A 23,684-nucleotide genomic window follows, 5' to 3' on the forward strand; every position below is an offset into this window, starting at 1 on the left:
TAGCATTACAGATCAGGGAATATAGCTCAGCATTAAAAAAACAGGGTATGTAGCTCAGCATTACAGATTAGGGTATATAGCTCAGCATTACAGATCAGGATCATCATCATCCTTATCATTGTATAATACATCCATCATCCCATTGTATAATACACCCGACATCATTGCTATTCTCATACAGTGACTACTGCCAGGACATCCGCCCTGGCCTGGGTCCAGTCTGCACCCACTGAGTGGGGAGACTGCATCAAGCAGAGAAGTGCAGGGAACTGACTGAGGGAAGTGTGTGCGAAGCAGAAGCGTGGCTCTCGGCTGTTAGACAGTCATCTTACTCAGCAAGGACTCAGAGGAGAGGAGAGGGAGACTGAACCTGAGGCCCAATGCGCTGTTAGCTGTACCTACCATTACCAGGCACAGCACAGTGAGCCAGCCAAGAAACCAGACGTGATGCTGCAGTGCCGCAAAAAGCACTGTCCAGTCATCAATGCGGCTTCACTAGTGCCCATCAATGCAGCCTTATAAGTGCCCATCAATGCAGAAGAAGGAATAAACCCTAAGGAAAAGCTGCAGGGGAGGGTGGCGAGCTAAGGTCTCCTAAGCCGGGGATGGACCATGGAGGCAGATCAGGGTCAAGCATAAACTCCCTCAACCAGGCCGTAAACAACGGCGCAGGCACACTGAGTTTTCTGAATGCAGTAATCCTGGGATCGCGCGCATGCACGGGTATCTGCCGGTCCTGTGCGCGGGAGTGATGTCATTGCAGGTCTGGCCAGTCACAGCGCCTGAGCGGCGATACACGGAAGACGATCGGAGGGGACATGGCGGCAGAGGGGAACGAGGAGCGCTTCGGGGGCTTCGATCTCAGGTAAGTGCCACATAATGAGCTAGTATGCTATGCATACAAGGTCATTATGCCTTTCTCTTGCAGGTTTTTTTTTCCAGGGCAAAAAAAGAGGGTTTACTTCCTCTTTAATTTCATATCCTATTCAATTTAATGGGTTACATTCCTCAGTGGTACAACTGCCAATTGCCACTAGGGGACGGGTAACATTTTTGCTGCGGCATGTGTACAACTTTAACTGCTTGCCATGTTATTTTGAGGTGGGCAGTCAGGGATAAACAACTCATGCCCCACCCTAGTAAGGGCAAGAGTAAAAGCACTTATTTTTACTGTACAGTGCTGACCTGCCTGCTCCAAAGACTGGGAGGACAACGAAAGCTAATTTCCTCCCAAATCACTTTTCACCAAAGAAGAGATGCTTTATAGCTTTTTATTTAAAAGCATAAAAACAAAAATGTGGACAAAAGCATACCTCCCAACTTTTTGAGATGGGAATGAGGGACACCTATCAGAAAAAGTATGCAGGCATAGGACACGCCCCCTAAAAGGAGAATTGTACAAAAAAAAAACAAGATTGGGTAAACCCACACATGCTTTTTTTTACCACTACTATTCCTTAGATTGGCTTTTGGAATTTACAAGTACAGCAATTTAGAAACCAGATGAAAGGTTTAGCTCTGGAAAACACTTTTTGATAGATAAAAAGTGCATTTTATGTACGACTATATAGATCAGACCCAAATGAGTGACAAATGAGGAGGAATGAGGGACAGAGGGACATTGCTCCAAATCAGGGACAGTCCCTCGAAATCAGGGACAGTTGGGAGCTATGCAAAAGCATACCTCCCAACTTTTTGAGATGGGAATGAGGGACACCTATCAGCAAAAGTATGTAGGCATAGGACACACCCCTTGCCACGCCCCCTTAAAGGAGAATTGTACAAAAAAACAAGATTGGTTAAACCCACATGTGCTTTTTTTTACCACTACCATTCCTTTATATTGGCTTTTGGGATTTACAAATGCAGAAATCTAGAAACCAGATGAAAGGTTTAGCACCGGAAAACACTTTTTGATGGATAAAAAGTGCATTTTATATACATCTATAGAGATCAGACCAAAATGAGGGACAAATGAGGAGGAATGAGGGACAGAGGGACATTGCTTCAAATCAGGGACAGTCCCTCAAAATCAGGGACAGTTGGGAGCTATGCAAAAGAGTTGGGATAACATAAATGAGCAAGCTATCCGACTGAACTGTGCAATGGAGTGAGATCCAAGTATCCTGATCAGGTTTGTCTAGTCCAGAAAAGGGTGCTACAGTTACGTAATCCAGGAAATGTACAATCCCTGAAGGCAAACCAAGATTTGCTAAACAGGTGTTTCTATTTTCTATAAAGAACATTAAATTAATTTAATTTCTGTCTCTCGTGAGAAGAAAAAATCCTATCCTGCAGAAAGGCTGAACTTTATTGTACCCTTTGCATATTTCCCCCATGGTTCCATTTCCTTAAACACGCTCAGCTGTTAAACTGCCATGGCATCTGTCAACAATTAAATTACCTTCCAAAGTCCAAAAGCAATAAATCAAGTTTGTCACCAAAGACATGCAAATGCAGTGCAGTGCTGTAAAATCCTGTTACATATTTACTAAACCAGATATGTAAATGTTTTATTTCTTTGCATAGTAAGGTCGTGTTCGCACACCGTGAAATAAAAAGAGAACTTGGCATACATTGGGGGTTATTTAAAGCGGTAGTTCACCCTCACCCACATGATTTTACCATCGAGACAGGCATTGTAGCGCGAGCTACAGTATGCCTGTCCCGATTTTTTTAACCCCGGACTCACCTTGTAATCGTACATTGTAGATTTTGGCTCCCGCGGGGAATGGGCGTGCCTATGGAGAGGGAGGATGATTGACGGCCGGCCCTGGCACGTCACTCTCCCCGAAGACAGCCGGAGTAGGTCAAGCACTTGCGATGAAAACCTACGCCGGCGGCCTCCAGCGCAAGGCGGGCCAATTTAAATGGGCGTGTGCCATTTAAATTAGGCGCGCTCCCGCGCCGGACCTACCGCGCATGCTCCGTTTACGAACTCCGGCCGTGCATTGCGTGCCGTGACGTCATTTTTTCGAACGGCGACGCGCGTAGCGTAATTCCGTATTCCCGGACGGCTTACGCAAACAACGTTATTTTTTAAATTTCGACGCGGGAACGACGGCCATACTTTATACAGCAATACGATTGCTGTGTAAAGTTAAGGCACCAAAAAAAAGACTAACTTTGCGACGGGAAACTAGACTATCGGCGACGTAGCGAACGCGAAAAACCGTCGGGAATCGCCGTAACTCCTAATTTGCATACCCGACGCTGGTTTACGACGCAAACTCCCCCCCAGCGGCGGCCGCGGTATTGCATCTTAAGATCCGACAGTGTAAAACAATTACACCTGTCGGATCTTATGGCTATCTATGCGTAACTGATTCTATGAATCAGTCGCATAGATAGAAACAGAGATACGACGGCGTATCAGCAGATACGCCGTCGTATCTCCACTGTGAATCTGGCCCTAAGTTTTTGGGTGAACCTCCACTTTAAGTAGAATCTGTTTGTAATTTTCAACTGGTACTTCTTTAAAGTGTAGCTCCAGCCATAAAATCTTTTTTTAAGCTTTTCTGAAAACATAGAGAAGGGTTATTACCCCTGTAACATTTGTTTTGCTGTCTGGGTGCATCTGTTCAGAAGATTGCACCTCACTTTCTGTCCCAATGACAAAAGATTTTTTGAAAAAAAATAAATAAATTGTGAAACAAGGATTGGGGGATAAAGCATCAGTGGACAGGAGAAACCTTTTACAGAAGAGAATTTCCCTTCCTAGGGGTAGATTTCCTCTCACTTCCTGTTGTCTCCTTCCGTTTGCAAGTAGGAGTCGTTTGTAAGTTGGATGTTTGAAAGTAGGGGCCTGCCGTATATACTCTGCAGAAATTTGGGCCCTAGGTATTGGTGTTGCCACAACACTGTAAGCCCTCACAGTTAGTCTTGGTGGGCGCTGGAACGCCCTGCTGTGAAATATTAGATCAATAATTGTAATTACACTCCCCTGTTGAACTGGGGCAGTAAAATTGGGCCTTAGTCACTGGTGCTGGTGCCACAACACTGCAACCCCTCACAGATACTCTAGTTGGAGCGCAGCAAAGAGCCCGCTGCAAAGTATTGCATCAAAAATTGAAATTACTTATCCCTGTTAAACAGGGGCAGAAAAATTGGGCCTTAGGCACTGGTGGTGGTGCCCAGAACCAACAATGTTCTTACAAGCTATTAGCAAGATCATTGAGGAGGAAAAGGATATTCAGTCAGCATAACAGGACAGTCACTCAGCATCAGCATAGGCAGTCTCCAAGGGATCTGACATTTCAAAAAAATTATTCAGTTACATCAGTATCAGGTGCTTGGTAGCTGGTGGTGATCAAAGCCTGATTCATTTTTATGAAGGTCAGTCGATCGACCGAGTCGGTGGAGAGGCGCACCCTGTTATCGGTCACAAAGCCTCCTACGAGGATTATTACGCAGACTTTGCAGGATCAGGGAGGCCATGCAGCGTAGGTTTTCAGAGGCATTCAGGGCAGAGTCCTCTGGGTCACTGAGGACGACAGGACCTGCAGCCACCTCATCCCAGCCACATAAAAGTCCATGGGTTCCTTGGGACAGTAATTGATCCCTTGAAGACTGCTGCTGATGCTGAGTGCTAGGCTCCACCTCCATGCTGATACAATCCTCCTCCTCCTCCTCTTCCTCTGTGTTAGGCAGGCAAGCAGGACCACTGTCTGGATAAAGGGGGCCTTGCGAGGTAAGGAAGTTCTCCTCTCAAGAAAGTTCTATTTGTAGGAAAAAAAAGAACGTAAACTTTGTTTGGGGTGAAACGTCACCTGCAATTGTCAGTTAAATCGCCGAATTGCAAAAAGTGCTCTGGTCAGAAAGGGGGGTAAATTCTTCCGGGGTTGAAGTGGTTAAGACCCCTTTTGCACTGGGGCAGTGCAGGCGTTAGCGTGAAAGTGATGCTAGTTTTAGCGGGGCTTTACAACTGTTATAGCGCCGCTTTTTGGCCGCTAGTAAGTCGCTTTTAACCCCCTCTAGCGACCGAAGAAAGGGTTAATAGCGCCCGTGTTGCGGCTCGGCCAAAGCACTTTGCAGGCGTTTCGGCAGCGCTGACCATTCATTTCAATGGGCAGGGCGTTTTGAGGGCGGTGTGTACACCGCTTACAAACCGCCCCAAAGATGCTGCTGGCAGGACTTTTTGCAAGCGCACCGCCCCCAGTGTGAAAGGGGTGGAAAGCCACTGGGGTGGCTTGAGAGCAGAGGCGGCTCTTTCATTAGGCAAATTAGGCGGTCGCCTAAGGCCTCACACTCACAGGGGCCTCGTGGCCGCCTAACTTACCCAATGCATTACTCCAGTTTTGAGGGACAGGGGACCTTAACGCTGCTGTGCTCAGGCAGTGTTAGGAGCCATGACTCAGGAGCGGGGCCGCCAGCGTCCCTGGCAACCAGTGAAAATCGGTGACACCACCCCTTGTGGCATCAATGACCCACCAGGTGACATCACCAGTTATTAAAGAGCAGGATCTGGGGGCCACCTTGTTAAAGGGGGCTTTCAGATTCCGATAAGCCCCCTGCCGGCAGACCCCCCACAATCACCGGCCAGGGTTGTTGGGAAGAGGCTCTTGCCCTTGAATAATTTTTTCCCATCATGGGTGTGAGAGGGGCCCCATGTTAAGTTTTGCCTAAGGCCTCACAAAGCCTAGAGCCGCCTCTGCTTGAGAGGCGCATTTCAGGCTCTTTAGAGGCGCTATTTTTATTGCATTAACGCCTGAAAAGCGCCCCAGTGTGAAAGGGTTCCAAAGTCTTTTATAGTGTGTTTTCTTTAGAAAGCAGCTACAGCCTGAGTAGAAAAGCTTGTACTCTGCCAGCAGTGGTCCCTTTTCAGAGATCCAGCACCTAGGTAATAGATCTGCCAGTATAAGCAGCAAAAACAATAATGGTTCTATTGTTGATAACTGACATGATTGACTTGTCTCCTGCCATAGATTTATTAATACTTAGGCCCCGTACTCACGACCAAACATGTCTGCTGAAACTGGTCCGCGGGCCAGTTTCAGCAGACATGTTTGGTCGTGTGTGGGCGCGAGCGGGCCGAATTCCAGCAAACATTTGCCCGCCGGGCCTTTTCCCAGCGGACAAATATTCCTGGACTTGTTTTAAAACAGTCCGCTGGAATCCTGCCCGCTCGGACATGTACGGTCGTCAGTACAGACCTACCGTACATGTCCAGGCGCCCGCCGTCCCTCGCATGCATCGAATGACTTCGACGCATGCGTGGAAGCATTTTAAAGGCAGGCCGCCCACGTCGCCGCGTCATTGTCGCGGCGACACCGCGTCATTGGCGCGGCGACACCGCGGACACGCCCCGCGTATTGTTTACGCGCGGACTTCTGTACGATGGTGTGTACAACCATCGTACAGAAGCCCTCTGGCAGACATGTACGGTGAAAACGGTCCGACGGACCGCTTTCACCGTACATGTTTGTCCGTGAGTACCCGGCCTAATACACATATCCAGTCGCTTTTTGTGTTGAGTTCAATAGGCATTTTGATATAGTGTTCAAGCCCTTATGAAGGATTTTTTGGCCCCTGAAATGCGTTGGGCGTGTTTCCTGTTCTTGTTTGTGGACATTTTGAGACGTTTGGTACAACTACCTAGATCTGTTTGTCCTCTTAGGCCAAATGAAGGCACACAGCATTGTACAACATTCGCTATCCAGTATTTTCTGTTCCCACTCACCCCAGCCAATAACAATGTACCACCAAAAATATCTTCTTTGGGAGGTGAAGGTGAGCGTGAGTAGAGTGTGCAAATACATCCCCTCCACCAGAAGCCAGGAGAAATTAGCTAAGACGGAGTATTGGAAAAACGCCATGGCCACCTTACAGCCCACCTGAAAGACAAACAGGACATGGCTTAACTCGTGTCAATAAATAGTAAACATGTCAGTAAAAAAAGAACATTAGTTAGAACATTAGAACACAGTTTATATCTATATGTATAAAAAAGAGAAAATGCGCCAACCTAAGTGCAGTAAGTAGGTATTTAATTAAAGCAATTTGCACAGTAAAAAAGGGCTACTCACAAAACCAGTATAAATACAGGCATGTTATGGAGGAGACGGCTGGTCCGATGTCACAACTCGTAGTCAGCAATGCAACAGGCTGGTCTCTTATCCTAGTCCCCCGGGTGATGTAAATAAAGGTCCTAGATGTTTGGTAGCCTTAGGGGAACCCCACAGAGAACGGGAGCCGTAGATGCTGCACCAGAAGCGGCGTGCGTTCCAGCGTGGAACGCAGCGTATCGCCGTATAACCGGAAGTGACGTAGGGGCTTCGGACAGCCAATGGGATGACGCGTTTCTCAGCCTCCGCTGGTTCATCAGATCCATCTGAGAAACGCGTCATCCCATTGGCTGTCCGAAGCCCCTACGTCACTTCCGGTTATACGGCGATACGCTGCGTTCCACGCTGGAACGCACGCCGCTTCTGGTGCAGCATCTACGGCTCCCGTTCTCTGTGGGGTTCCCCTAAGGCTACCAAACATCTAGGACCTTTATTTACATCACCCGGGGGACTAGGATAAGAGACCAGCCTGTTGCATTGCTGACTACGAGTTGTGACATCGGACCAGCCGTCTCCTCCATAACATGCCTGTATTTATACTGGTTTTGTGAGTAGCCCTTTTTTACTGTGCAAATTGCTTTAATTAAATACCTACTTACTGCACTTAGGTTGGCGCATTTTCTCTTTTTTATACATATCTTTCAGAGTCTGCTTCTAACTCCGGATTTTGCTGCCACTATTGTGCTATTGGACTTAAAATTGGATTATTGATCCATTTGACTTATTTTATTCATTTATTTTTCAATTTTTATTGACATGGACCATATGATGTATGTACTTTTTTATTGTTGACTGTGCTCTCCTGGTTTTTGCGCCATCGATCTATACATATTACAGTTTATATCTAAGCTGAGGTTTGGTCATGTCATGCATAGAAAAGCAAGAGGTTTATTTTTAACAATGACCTCACCAGAAGCCCTCAACTCCTTGCTGCTCCAGGTGAGCGGAGAACAATAACCTGTACTTCTGGATACAAAGAGAGCATGACTCGCTCCCCTTCCTCCCACATGACAATGCTGATACTCGGTGACCACAGATTAGACATGTGCACTGCCAGAAAATTTGTTCATTTTCGTTTTAGTTTCATTCGTCTTTTTGCTTTTTTCGAAAATTCAAAAATCAGAAGTTCGAAAATGTTGAATTTGAAAAATTCTGAAATTCGAAATTAGGACATTTCTGAAATTCAAAATTTTTGAAAATCTAAATTTCTGAAATTAGAAATTGGAAATTTGGAAATTCGAAAGTTCAGAAAATCAAAAATTCGAATTTAGAAAAGTCAGATTTCAAAAAATGCGAAAATTCAAAAATCTGAAAATTTGGATTTTGGAATTTCCGACTTTTGGGATTTTCGAATTTCCGAAATTTCCGAAATTCGAAAATTCCTAAATTAAAAATTCGAATTTTCGAAAATTCCTAAATTAAAAATTCGAATTTTCGAAAATTCCTAAATTAAAAATTAGAATTTTCGAAAATTCCTAAATTAAAAATTTGAATTTTCGAAAATTCCTAAATTAAAAATTCGAATTTTCGAAAATTCCTAAATTAAAAAATTCGAAATTTTGAAAATTCTGAATGCCAAAATTTCCAAAATTCCAAAGTCCGAATTTTCGAAAACTTGAATTTTTTTAATTTCCGAATTTTGGAAATTTCGGGAATTCATAAATGTGAAAATTTGGAATTCAACATTTTGGAAATTCGAAATTTCGGAAATGCAAAATTTTGAAATTTCGAAACTTCGGAAATTCAAAATTTCGGAAATCGAAGAAATCGGAAATATCTGAATTAACAAATTTGAAAAAATGTGTTAAAAAATGAATTCGGAACTAAACAAATTGCACATGTCTACCACAGAGTGAGGTTGAGAGTTTGTTTTTTTGGGGGGAAAACATCTCAGCAATACATTACTATTTTGGTGAAATGTTTTCTTTACATTTGTTTTTTTGCTTTTTTCGGAATTCGAAAATTCTGAAATTTTACAATTTGGAATTCTGAAATTCGAAAATTCGGAATTCTGAAATTCAAAAATTTGAAAATTTGTAATTTGGGAATTCGTAAATTAGAAAATTCAGAATAAGTTAGAAAATTACGAAATTAGAAAATGTATGAAATTTTTGAATTCTGAACTTTCGAATTGGAAACATTTTGAGTTTTAGAATTTTTTCGAATTTCCGAATTTCATTATTTTGAAACTCCAACTTTTCGGATTTTTTGAATTTCTGATTTTCCAATATTTGATTTTCTTTTTTATTTACGGATTTTCCAATTTCCAAATTTTCAAAATGTTCTAATTGTAAATACTCTGAAATTCCAATTTCCGAACTTCAGAATTTTCTAATTTTCGGAATTTGGGGAATTCTAAAATTCGGAAATTCTAAATTTTAGAAATCTGAAAATTCGGAAATTGAAAAATTCGGAGATTTCAGAATTAACAAATTTGTCACAATTTGTCACATAAGTTAAAAAACTAATTTGGAACTAAACGAATTGCACATGTCTAACAGTCAGATTTCCAGTAAGTATACTGTATAGCCAGCGCCAATAGCTAAAAGCAAGTGTCCACTTATGCTTATCTAGAGAGATTCACACTAAAAAGATTTTACCGTAGACATAGTACAATGATCAACATCTTCATCAGCGAAGAGAATGGCATCCTTGACAAACACTGCAGCACCACGCATGATAAAGGACACAAATAAGTTCATATGGATGAAATTTCTGGGACAGTGGAGTTTCCTGTGGAAATATAACACAAAATGGTTTATATATTATTTATATATCTAATACAGTGGAACCTTAGATTACGAGCATAATCCGTTCCAGGAGAATGCTCGTAATCCAAAGCACTCGCATATCAAAGCGAGTTTGCCCATAGAAGTCAATGGAAACAAAAATAATTATTTCCACATTGACTTCCATGGCATGCAATACCGCATGTGGCCAGAGGTGGAAGGGCGCGGAGAGCCTCGGAAATACTCAGAAAGGCTTGGGGACACCTCAGCTGAACTCGGAAAACCTCGCAAAGGCTCGGGAACAGAGTTTTTCAGAGTATTTCTGAACGGCTCTGAGTGTCTCGGACCGGCTCCGCTCGGCTCTGCTCCGGCGCCCCCGCACCTCTGGCCAAATGCGGTATTGCACACGGCTTTGGCTTGAATTCTGCTCGTTTTGCAAAACAAAACTCGCAAACCGAGACAGGATTTAAGAAAAAATGCTTGTATTGCGAAACGCTCGTTAACCGTGTTAATCGCAATCCGAGGTTTCACTGTATTTATATTATGCTCTACAGGACAGTGTCAACAGACTTTGGTGGCTATAGAAGTGATCATCATCACAGGCCCTTAAATATGTGAGGACACCAGAAATCTCAAAAGACGTAGTTTTGCAACTGGTTGCCTATGGTTCCCACTTTAGTGAAGAGTGTTCCCACTTTAGTGAAGAGGGTTCCCAATTAGGGGCTGGAGGTTCCCACTTTGATGCAGAGGGTTTCCCACTGTTGCTATGGAAATTTCCGCTTGGTTGCTAAGGATGCGCTGAGGTCGCCTCGCAAAGTCACGCACAAAGTCGTGTTGCCCCTGTGTGAACCGGCTCTAAAGGTAACTTTTGTAACAAATGTTCAAAAATTGTTCATGGCTTTTCTTCAGCTTTAAAAACAAAACAAAAAAAAATGCAGATGAAAAATGCTATGCATAATAATAAAATAAGGAGGATGTAAAATGTTTTACATAATCTTGCAGTACCATACATTTAAAATTATATAAATACCACAAAATATAAAATATGTATAAAAAAAAAGGTTTGCAAATGATAAATAATATGTAAATAATTGGAAACTTAATGTGGGCTACAAAACCATATCCCCTTCACGCCGAGCGTACTCATATATCCGTCCTCGGTTTTCGGTCTACAGCGGCAGGCATCATGCCGGTACCGTTGTTTAGAGCGGACGATCGGCTTTCCAGGCATAACAACTGATGCGGCTAAAAGCCACTTGTTATCCTGGAGAAGCGGGACGGGACAACCCCCCTCCCGGTCCACTCTGACCGGGACTCCCGTCCCACCGGGAGACCCGATCGGCGGTCCGGCACTTCCGGCGCCTAGTGACAGACGAAACCGTAATCAGCTTCACACCAGCTGTCTGAATGTAAACACGGAAGCGACGTCACAACACCACTTCCAGTTTACTCGGCTGCCAATGGCCCTGGTTTAAAAAAATATACAGTATTCAGAATCGCCCCCATCCCCGCGAGCTCACGCAGCAAAGAAAACACATACAGAAGTCGCGCCCGCATATGTAAACGGTGTTCAAATCACACATGTGAGGTATCGGCGCGATCGTCAGAGCGAGAGCAATAATTCTAGAACAAGACCTCCTCTGTAACTCTAACCTGGTAACCATAAAAAAAAATTAAACTACGCCCATGGAGATTTTTTTTTTTCACAAGAAAGCCTATGGAGATTTTTAGGTACTGTAGCTTTTCGCCATTCCACGAGTGCGTGCAATTAAAAAGCATGACATGTTTGGTATCTATTTACTCAGCGTAACATCATCTTTCACATTATACAAAAAAATTGGGCTAACTTTACTTTTTAATTTTTATTTTTTAAGTCATGAAAATGTATTTTTCCCAAAAAGTTGCGTTTAAAACACCGCTGCACAAATACCGTGTGACATAAAATATTGCAACGCTCGCCATTTTATTTTCTATATTCTCTGCTAAAAATATATATAAAATGTTTGGGGTTTATAAGTTATTCTCTAGCAAAAAATACGTATTTTAACTTGTAAAAAACAAATAGGCTTAGTTGTGAAAGGGTTAAAGAATGAAAATGGTGTACTGTACCCGGCGAACGAACAATTTACTAAAGAAGTAGTACTGATAAAACATCACTAGGTGTCACCAGTGTACATAAAAAAAAAATAGAAGGCTAAAAACAGGAGAAAATTTATAAATTGCCAGCAAGGGTTTTTGCCACCACAAGTTCTAGGTCATGTTTTGCGAAGGGGTCAAATACTTATTTCACTCATTAAAATGCAAATCGACGTATAACTTTTTGGAAATGCGTTTTTCTAGATTTTTTTTTGTTATTCTGTCTCTCACTGTTAAAATAAACCTACAATTAAAATTATAGACTGATAATTTCTTTGTCAGTGGGCAAATGTACAAAATCAGCAGGGGAGCAAATACTTTTTTCCCTCGCTGTATGTTTGAATATGACTATAATTAATGGAGTGGGCAACTACATGGCAAATAAGGTTTAATGTAGAAAAATGTAAAATAATGCATTTGGGTGGCAGAAAAAAATGCAATCTATCATAGGTGTGCGCAGACCATGGCACTAGGGTGTGCACCCAAAGCTCAAACACACGTATATATATATATATATATATATATATATATATATATATATATATATATATATATATATATATATATATATATTAGTGCTGTCAGTTAAACGCGTTATTAACGGCGTTAACACAAACCCATTTTAACGCCGTAAATTTTTTTATCGCGCGATTAACGAGGTTCACCCTTTAAAACATTTTTTTTTTTTGTCAGCACGTACCTCTTAACCCTTTCACGCCGACGGGACGCATATATGCGTCCTCGGCGTTCGGGGGTTTTACCGGGATGATGCCTGCAGCCGCAGACATCATCCCGGTACCGTTGTTTAGAGCGGGCGATCGGCTATCCAAACATAACAACCGATGCGGCTAAAAGCCGCTCGGTTGTTATGCCGGAGGAGCGGGAGGGGACATCCCACCCCTCCCGCCGCCTTTCGCCGCTCTGACCGGGCCTCCCGTCCCACCGGGAGACCCGATCCTCCATCCGCCGCGTTCTGTGTTCAGGCGGAGACTGACACTAAGCCGTAAAACGGCTTTGATTCAGTCTCCGCATTGAAACCACGGAAGCGGCGTCATGACGTCACTTCCGGGTTTCTCGGCTGCCAATGGCGCCGGATTTAAAAAAGTACACAGTATTCAGAATCGCCGTTTTCGGCGATCTGAATACTTTGAAGTGCAAAGGAGGGCTCGGAGGTCTTTTAGACCCCGATCCCTCCATAAAGAGTACCTGTCACCACCTATTGCTGTCACAAGGGATGTTTACATTCCTTGTGACAGCAATAAAAGTGATCAAAATGTAAAAAAATAAAAAAACACAATTTAATATTATAAAAAAAAAAAAAAAAAATAAGAAAACAAAAAAAAAAAATGTTTTAAAGGGTGAACCTCCTTAATCGCGCGATTAATCGTGAGTTAACTATGACATTAATGACATTAATGCGATTAATCGCGATTAGAAATTTTAATCGCTTGACAGCACTAATATATATATATCAGTAGAGCAGTGGACAGTGTCAATAGGGAATAGATTGATGTCAGTAGTTTATTTTTATAATTTTTTTTTTATCATAACTTTTTTTATTTTATTTTTTAAATAAATAAATAAATAAGTAAAATAAAAAATAAATAAATAAAAATTAAAACGCCCCTCTCCCCGGTAGCTCGCGCTCAGAAGCGAACGCACACGTAAGTCCCGCCCACGTATGTAAACATTGTTCAAACCACACATGTGAGGTATCGCCGTGTGTGTTAGAGCGTGTGCAATAATTCTAGCACTAGACCTCCTCTGTAACTCTAAACTGTTAACCTGTAAAAATCTTAAAGCGTCGCCTATGGAGATTTTTAAGTAACGAAGTTTGACGCCATTCCATGAGTGTGCGCAATTTTAAAGCATGACATGTTAGGTATCTATTTACTCGGCGTAACATCATCTTTTATATTTTACCAAAAAATTGGGCTAACTTTACTGTTTTGTTATTTTTTAATTCATGAAACCATTTTTGTTTTACAAAAAAAAGGCGTTTGAAAAATTATTGCGCAAATACTGTGTGAGATAAAAAGTTGCAATGACCGCCATTTTATTTATATTTTGTCTGCTAAAAAAAAATATATAATGTTTGGGGGTTCTGAGTAATTTTCTAGCAAAAGAATGATGATTTGTACATGTAGGAGAGAAGTGACAGAATAGGCCCGGTATGGAGGTGGGTTTTAAAGCTCGGTATTGAGGTGGTTAAAAACGATCGTGTGTGGGCTCCAGAGCATTTTTCTCGATGTGACAAATGGGCATTAAAAAATATTGTTTTTTTTTTCAAAATTGTCGCTCTATTTTTGGTTATAGCGCAAAAAATAAAAACAGCAAAGGTGATCAAATACCACCAAAAGAAAGCTCTATTTGTGGGGATAAAAGGACGCCAATTTTGTTTGGGAGCCACATTGCACGACCGTGCAATTGTCAGTTAAATCGACGCAGTGCCGAATCGCAAAAACTGTCCGGGTCCTTTACCTGCATTTTGGTCTTGGTCTTAAGTGGTTAAAGTGGTTCTAAAGCCACAAGCCACAAACCCTTCTGTGCTGCAGGAGCCCCTCACCCCACTTATTCTTACATGACCCCGATCTGATCCCGCGATGTGCACCAGAACAGTAGCTCTCCCTACTGTCTCCTTCTTCATTGGGCAGATTGATAGCAGTGGCAGTCATTGGCTCCCACTGCTGTCAATCAAATGCTGTGATGAGGGTGCGAGGGGGACAGGGACGAGTCCCTCGGTCTAGACTCCCACTGGCCAATATGGGAGCGAGCACGCATGGGAGCCCCCTCGGGAAGTGGCTTTACATGGGGGCACTCGCTGAGGAGGAGGTGCCTGGAGCACCGGAGGGGCACCCCAGAAAAGAAGGAACGGGGCTGCTCTGTGCAAAACCATTGCACAGAGCACGTAAGTATAATGTGTTATTTTAGTTTTAAAAAAATAACTGAAGGTTTAATGTCATTTTAGGAAATGGTAAGCTGCAATTTATTATATATTTTTTTTTGGGGGGGGGGGGGTTATACTACTGCTCCTTCCCTACTCTTAAAATAAATAAAAAATTTGATCAGCCAACAGAATCTGGCGTAAATGTAAAATCAGTGGCCCAGATTCAAGTAGAATTGCGCGATATTTGCGGGGGAGCAGGGCAACGATTTTTCCCTGCGCCCCCGCAAATATTTTGCGCTGCCCTCGATTCACGGAGCAGTAGCTCCGTGAATTGCGAGGGCGCGCCGGCAAATTTGCCCGGCGTAAGCGCGCGCAAGTTAAATGATCCCGCCGGGGGCGGGAATCATTTAAATTAGGCGCGCTCCCGCGCCGAGCGTACAGCGCATGCTCAGTCGGGAAACTTTCCCGACGTGCATTGCGGCAAATGACGTCGCAAGGACGTCATTTGCTTCTAAGTGAACGTGAATGCCGTCCAGCGCCATTCACGTTTCACTTACGCAAACGCCGTGAAATTCAAATTTCACGGCGCGGGAAGGCCGGCTATACTTTAGCATTGGCTGCCCCTACTATTAGAAGGGGCAGCCTTGCGCTAAAAGTAGCCGTACGGAAACTCCGTACCTGGCTTGCGCGGGGCCCGCGCAAGCTTGTGAATCAGTGGTAGTATGCAATTTGCATACTACACGCTGATACACAATGGGAGCGCCCCCTAGCGGCCCCCGCAAGAATGCAGCCTAAAATCTGCGAGGCATAAGAGCCTTATGCCGCGCAGATTTTAGCCTGCAGTCGGTGTAACGAGGTTCCTGAATCAGGAGCACTCGTTACACCGGAGCAAGTAAGCACATGCGCTGCGTAACCTATGGTTGTGCGGGCGCAAGTGCTTCTTGAATCTGGGCCAGTGGTTATAAAGGGCAGCTTTTAGACTTCAGAGAAAGTGGATTTAGTATGCATCCCCAGTCCCCGAGCCTGCTCCTATATATAATAACATCCCTCTTTCTACTTGGCCATCACCTCAGTCGGAATGGACACCTTTATTGGAAGAGATTACCCTGTCACTGGACTCTGAGTAGAACAAATAGCTCTGTCACTAGTAATTAGCCCATTCCAGAACCCTATGAATGTTTCTGAATACCAACCCATGTTTATCCCATTTTCTTCTCTATTCAGTTTGATGTCTGGAAAATTGGTGCCCATCAAAGTACATATCTCTATTATGTGACCATTCTGTTTATGGTTATTTTATGCTTTTACTTTTTTCTTTTTTAAGTCACAGTTTTGAAACCGTCAACTGCTATTCAAATATTGTCATCGGGGATCCACATTTTTATAATATATAAAACCACTCCATGTCATTACGTTACAGTGCTTGGAAAAAGTATTCCTACCCCTTGAAATGTTCCTAATTTTGTCATGTTACATCCAAAAAGCAAGGCAAGGAAAGCATTAATCAGAGAAGCAGCCAAGAGGCCCTCGGTAACAGGGCTGTCCTAATGAGAGGGCACACCTGGGCACTTCCCAGGGGCCCCAGCTTCATGGGGGCCCCTGGACTTTCCCTAAAGCAGCTGGTCCTTGAGCCCATGCTGCCCCCGAAATTGGGGAAACAGGGGAGGCAGGCTGGCAGCAGTGCACCGTGCTGTGCAGAATGATGCCTATTATTTCACAGCCAGCAGGGAGGGGCAGGGCCAGAGCACCAGTGATGCTCTGACCCCACCCCACGCAGCTTGAATGCTTGGGACTCCATGGAAGGGATGTAGAGAGGCCACAGTGTAGGGGGTATCAGGTATGTAGTGGGGTCACAATTCAAGGGGTATCTTATGGTATATGGTTACAGTGCTGGGGGGGACATCTGGGGTGTAGAGGGGTCAGAGTGCTGTGGGCATATCTGGGGTGTAGATGGTTCAAAGTGTTGGGGGGATATCTGGGGTGTAGAGGGGTCAGAGTGTTGGGGGGATATCTGGGGTGTAGAGGGGTCAGAGTGCTGGGGGGATATCTGGGGTGTAGAGGGGTCAGAGTGCTGGGGGATATCTGGGGTGTAGAGGGGTCAGAGTGCAGGGGGATATCTGGGGTGTAGAGGGGTCAGAGTGCTGGGGGGATATCTGGGGTGTAGAGGGGTCAATTAGCGGCGGCACCCCCGCTTCTCAATTCGCGGCAGCCCCTCCGCTTATCAATTTCACATGCCTCGTGAGTGTGCTCGCCGGTCCCGGGAACTCAATGTTTCCAAGCGGCCCGTAATTGTGGTTGGTGATTGTGGTCGGCAAAGGCAGAACAGGGGGATGCCTTTGTAAACAAGGCATTCCCCTATTCTGCCTAGTGAAATGTCACTGACGATTTTCCCCCCATGATCGGGAACGGTCATCAGTGATGTGTTACTCGTAGCCACGCCCTCTAACAGTAAGAATCACTCCCTTGTACTGACTTAACCCCTTCATCGGCACCTAGTGGTTAACCCCTTCACTGCCAGTGTCATTTTCACAGTAATCAGTGCATTTTTTAAGCACTGATCGCTGTAAAAATGACAATGGTCTCAAAAATGTGTCAAAAGTGTCCGCCATAAAGTTGCAGTCACAAAAATCGCAGATCGCCGCCATTACTAGTAAAACAAAATAATAATTAAAATGCAATAAAACTATCCCCTATTTTGTAGATGCTATAACTTTTGCGCAAACCAATCAATAAACGTTCATTGCGATTTTTTTTTACCAAAAATATGTAGAAGAATACGTATTGGCCTAAACTGAGGAAAATTTTTTTTAGATATTTTTGGGGATATTTATTATAGCAAAAAGTAAAAAATATAGAATTTTTTTCAAAATTGTCGCTCTATTTTTGTTTATAGCGCAAATAATTAAAACCGCAGAGATGATCAAATACCACCAAATGAAAGCTCTATTTGTGGGGGGAAAAAGGACGTCAATTTTGTTTGGGAAAAGCGTTGCACGACCACGCAATTGTCAGTTAAAGCGACGCAGTGCTGAATCGCAAAAAGTGGCCTGGTCTTTGGCCAGCGAAACGATCTGGGGGTTGAAGCAGTTAAATTACACACAGGTGGACTCTATTTACTAATTAGGTGACTTTTAAAGGCAATTGGTTCCACTAGATTTTAGTTAGGGGTATCAGAGTAAAGGCGGCCATACACAGTTCGAATTTCGAAATAATTTTTATTTTTCGAAAATCGTATCAAAGAATTTCGCACCGTTAGTGGTCTGCAGCAACAGCCGATTTTCGTGCGGCAATCAAATTTGAGGAATTTTCAAATCTTTTGAAAAACTAACGATTTTCTAATTAACGATGGCAGAATAGTGTGAGAAATGTAATAGAAAAAAAAATGCGTGCAAGAAAAGAAAATTCCCGGAGAGATAAGAATATTCCCGGCCACGAAAATTATTTTCTGTAGCAAGATGAAGGGTTGGTCGGCCAAATTTTGAAAATCTATGGTGGCACCATCGGATCACAACAAAAAAAATACGAACTTTCTGATTTTAAAAAGAAAATTTGTTTGAAATTCGACCGTGTATGGCCTGCTTAACCACTTCATTACCGGCCCATAGTCATTTGATGGGATCTCCCATCCTGGGTGGACGTCATATGACATCCAGGACTTTGTTGGGGGATATCTGAATGATGCCTGCAGCTAAAGGCATCATTCAGATTTCATTCTTTCGTGCCAGTGATTCTGTGCACGATAAGAACGATCATAGCGGCAGTTCCGCCGCTTGATCGTTCCTATAGGCGGTGGGAGGGGACAGCACCCCTCCCGCCACCATCCGGTGCTTCTCTGGGCTCTCCCGTGCCATCGGGGGCCCGGAAAATGAATCGTCCGGCGCCGGATGGAAGCATAGAGATGATGGTCACCAGTCATCTCTATGACCGTCGGAGGCCCTGGCGCGATGTGATGACACCACGCCCGGGTTCTCAGAAGTAAACAAAGCCGCGATTGCAGCTAGTAAGCATGAGATCGTGAATTTTTGTTCACGATCTCATGCTTTCCAGCCTGGAGGAGAGATGTGGGGTCTTATTGACCCCGCATCTCTCCAAAAAGAGGACCTGTCACACACATTTCCTATTACAAGGGATGTTTACATTCCTTGTAATAGGAATAAAAGTGATCAAAAAATTTATAAAAAAAAGTGTAAAAAAAAAAAGGAAAGTAAGAAAATAAATAATAAAAAAAATATTTTTAAAACGCCTCTGTCCCCGGTAGCTCGCGCTTAGAAGTAAGTCCCGCCCACATATGTAAACGCTGTTAAAACCACATATGTGAGGTATCGCCACGTGCGTTAGAGCGCCAGCAACAATTCGAGCACTAGACCTCCTCTGTAACTCTAAACTAGTAAAAAAAAATTCAAAACGTCACCTATGGCGATTTTTAAGTACCGAAGTTTGGCGCCATTCCATGAGTGTGCGCAATTTTTAAGCGTGACATGTTAGGTATCTTTTTACTCGGCGTAACATCATCTTTCATATTTTACAAAGAAATTGGGCTAAATTTACTGTTTTGTTATTTTTTTAATTCATGAAACCATTTTTTTTTTCCAAAAGGGGTGTCTGCTAAAAAAAAACACATATATAATGTTTGGGGGTTCTGAGTAATTTTCTAGCAAAAAAATGATGATTTGTACATGTAGGAGAGAAGTACCAGAATAGGCTGGTATTGAGGTGGTATAAAAAGCCCTGTATTGAAGTGGTTAAAGGGGGGTCTGAATACAAATGCACGCCACACTTTTCAGATATTTCTTTGTAAAAAAAAAAAATTAAAACAATTTCAAATTTTCTTTCCACTTCACAATTTTGTGCCACTTTCTGTTGGTCTATCGCATAAAATCCCAATAAAATAATTATGTTTTTGGTTGTAACATGACAAAATGTGGAAAATTTCAAGGGGTATGAATACTTTTTCAAGGCACTGTCTATAGCAGTGATGGGGAACCTTGGCACCCCAGATGTTTTGGAACCACATTTCCCATGATGCTCCAGTACACTGCAGAGTGCATGAGCATCATGGGAAATGTAGTTCCAAAACATCTGAGGTGCCAAGGTTCCCCATCACTGGTCTATAGCTTCACTGTTGGCTCATTATATCAATCCCATTAGGAGTAGCAGAAAATCCTATAAAGCAGACATTTCTTTTACCAGCACGCCTTTACGCGTGTATCCTATCTACCCTAATTAGAGTACTGTCAGGTAGCATTAGACAAGACAGGAATAGTCTCCCATAAGACACTCTGTGTTTCGGAAGCGCCCAGTGGGACCTAGCCACTTTATTATCACTTTAGGTAGGCAATTCCTTCTGCCAGGCAAAAGAATTAAGAGTTACGCTTATTAGCATTTTTAGAAACGGCTAAGGTTCGTTAAGCAGTGTCAGAAGAAGCACATGGCGTTCCGGTGGCATATAGTGTCCTCCCGTGAGTCTATATCTAATACACTGGTGATTCCTTTGCTATATGAAAATAATGGACCATGAGTAAATGTCAATCAAGACTCTAATTCTGCATACCGCTGGGAAGCTGGGGCAGAAAAAATAAAAATTATCTCAGGAACAAAAATGACCCCCCCACCCTCGAGAATGAGAAATCAAATCATGAATACTTATATTCTTGTCAGTTCCAGTATTTCTTCTCTAATGAAAACACTTCTTAATATAATGTTGATGATTTGTATTCTCTACAGCTCATCAGCATAGCTGATCAGCCCAGAGCTGATTGGTGCCGTATGTAAATGTTGTATAATTACAAGGACAATAAAAGTAGATCAAGTGATAGACTTTCTCTGTGTTGCACATTTACTTTTGAGGATGCACAGCGTGAAGGCAAAGTCAAATTACTTTTTTTTTTTTTTTTATGTGGAAGCTTAGGGCCAGATTCACGTACCTGCGGCGCAGCGTAACGTAACCCGTTTACGTTACACCGCCACAAGTTTTCAGTCTAAGTGCCCGATCCACAAAGCACTTACCTGGAAACTTGCGGCGGTGTATCGTAAACACGTCCAGCGCAAGGTGGCCCAATTCAAATGGGGCGGGTACCTTTTAAATTAGGCGCGCTCCCGCGCCGGACGTACTGCGCATGCTACGGTCGCAAGTTTCCCAACGTGCTTTGCGTGAAATTACGACGCGCCGACGTGTTGAGAATCGCGACGTGCGTAACGTACTTACGTCGGGAAAACAAAAAAATTCAAAACCGACGCGGGAAAGACGGGCATACTTTAACATGGTGGAGTAATTTTACACCATGTTAATAGCAGCCCTATCTTTGCGACGGGAATCTAAAACTTGCGACGACGTAACGACGGGAAAAACCTTCGTGGATCGCCGTAACTGCTAATTTGCATACCCGAGGCTGGTTTACGACGCAAACTCCGCCCAGCGGCGGCCGCAGGACTGCATCCTAAGATCCGACAGTGTAAAACAATTACACCTGTCGGATCTTAGGGATATCTATGCGTAACTGATTCTATGAATCAGTCGCATAGATACTCTGAGAGATATGACGGAGTATCTGAGATACTCCGTCGTATCTCCTTTGTGAATCTGGCCCTTAAAGCCTGTTTGAACCTTCAGTTTGAATGCATTCCAGGTAGGGTTGCCCGGACAGTTTGGGTTTGGAATCAGGCGTCCGGGTTTCAGACTGCCTGAAACACGGACACATTGGCCCAGATTTACAGAGTGTGGGCGCACATTACGCCGCCGTAGCGCAAACGCTGTACGCCGCGCCAACGTAGCACGGAGAGGCAAGCATTGCATTCAGCAAGCTATTGCTCCCAACGCTGCGTCAGGGTGGCGTAGGTTTCGAGGGCGCAGGCTGGCGTAAGGTGGAAGTGGGCGTGACCCATGCAAATGAGGCGTGACCCCATGCAAATGATGGGCCGAGCGCCAGACAGATACGTATCAAGAACTGCGCATGCGCCGTGACGTGGACGCATCCCCCTGCGCCTGCTCACAACCACGTCGGAACAACTGCTTAAACTATGCCGGATCACTGCGTACGGCGTAAACGTAACCTACGCCCAGCCAGACACACGTCCAACGAAAAATACGCCGGCTTGTGTTCCCTGGTGCAGACCTTTGCATGTCTGCTGCTGGGTTGCACCTCCTTTATGGGGCTTAACTTTACGCCTGACGTACAACTTACGCGCACCTTGCGTAGCCTGCGTTGGGCGCACGCAGGTTCGTGAATCGCCGTATTTCCCTCATTTGCATGTTTGAATGGCTAATCAATTTGAGCGGCACCATGCTCCCAGCCTAAATGTGCGCCCACTCTATGCCGGCGTAAGCAAGCTACGTCAGCGGGGTGTAGCCTGTTTTTTGGCGCATATTGGTTTGTGGGTCTGGCGCACAGATACGACGGCGCACATTTGCACTTACGTCGGCGTAATGTGATTTACATCGGCGTAAGTGCTTTGTGAATCTGGGCCATTATTTACACTGGACTATAGCTTCCCAGCAGGTTTCTGGCTGCAGTTAGTTGTCCAAGCTGAGAGTGTCTGTTACACTCTTTCACACTGCCCAAAGTCAGCACTAACAACTAGACATGTGCATTCGTTTTCGTCCGAATGCATTTTCATCTGAATTTCGGGTATATTCGTTATTGTTTTAACAAACTAAAACGAACATGTAGAATCCGAAATCCGAAAGATCCGACATTAAAAATGCTTTATTTTTGTTTTCGTTGCTACAACAGTTCGATATAGATAGGAGATTCGACATGACGGTGACAATAGCAATCTGTGTCTATCAAATCTGCGGTCGAATGTGCCTAACCTAACTCTATTAGTCCGAGATTATTCTACATAGAGAGGAAAGAGAGGAAAGATTGGACATAGAGAGAAAAGATTTGACATTATAGAGACAGTGTTGGGGTAGACCATTCGATATGAACGACGAAGATTCGACGAAGCAGCGAAAAACTTTGAATCTCTCATTGAAGGCTTATGGTGTCTGTCGAAAGACTTTCGGGAGTAACAAAATAAATGTATTTTTCGGACGAAAACTAAATTCCAAAACAAAATATTTCAGTGTGCACATGTCTACTAACAACCCCCCCCTCCTCAAAACAAAACACCCCTACCCCTCTGTGTCTGCCCATACTCCAATCCCCGTCACGTGCCTCAGAAAAGGAAAGTTGGGGCAGAAGATTTAAAGTCCAGCAGCCTCACATCTGGATGAGAGGTGCTGACTGTGAAGGGGTGAGTGAGGTTACATCCATCCCTGTCTGTGACTGAAGTCTCCCCCTTCTCTCTCCTGCCTCTGAGTGAGTACACTAGGGTAAATCAGGTTTCTCAGAGCACCCCTTACATCAGAGTTCCCCTTTTACACTAGAAGCCACAATGTTTCACCTTACATCAGAGTCTTTTCCATACATCAAAGTTTTTAGTGTTCCTCCTTAATTCAGGGTTCCCAGAGCATCCCTTATGTTAGAGGCCCCAGAGTTCAGTGAAAGGGAACTCTGCAAGTTCAGATGTAAAAGGGGAACTCTGTGACCTCTGATGTAAAGGGGAACTCTGTGGACTCTGATGTAAAGGGGAACTCTGTGGACTCTGATGTAAAGGGGAACTCTGTGGACTCTGATGTAAAGGGGAACTCTGTGGACTCTGATGTAAAGGGGAACTCTGTGGACTCTGATGTAAAGGGGAACTCTGTGGACTCTGATGTAAAGGGGAACTCTGTGGACTCTGATGTAAAGGGGAACTCTGTGGACTCTGATGTAAAGGGGGACTCTGTGGACTCTGATGTAAAGGGGGACTCTGTGGACTCTGATGTAAAGGGGGACTCTTGTTATTACATTCATATGATTAGAAATGTTATTTTATAGCAAAATA

The 23,684-nt window shown here is 43.8% G+C and overlaps 1 protein-coding gene across 2 annotated transcripts in view; it reads right to left on the bottom strand.

Moving 5' to 3' along the window:
• LOC120918305 (vasoactive intestinal polypeptide receptor-like) overlaps positions 1-23,684 on the bottom strand; it is a 140,336-nt gene that overhangs the window by 41,631 nt on the left and 75,021 nt on the right. For both annotated transcript variants that reach the window (XM_040329821.1, XM_040329820.1), the window contains exons 6-7: positions 9,665-9,797; positions 6,680-6,833 (exon numbers count right to left, since the gene is read on the bottom strand). In XM_040329821.1, the coding sequence (XP_040185755.1) occupies positions 6,680-6,833; positions 9,665-9,797 (287 nt within the window). The remainder of the gene's footprint in view (positions 1-6,679; positions 6,834-9,664; positions 9,798-23,684) is intronic.

This window comes from Rana temporaria, chromosome 12, assembly GCF_905171775.1.
Source record: "Rana temporaria chromosome 12, aRanTem1.1, whole genome shotgun sequence".
NCBI classification, from domain to species: domain Eukaryota; kingdom Metazoa; phylum Chordata; class Amphibia; order Anura; family Ranidae; genus Rana; species Rana temporaria.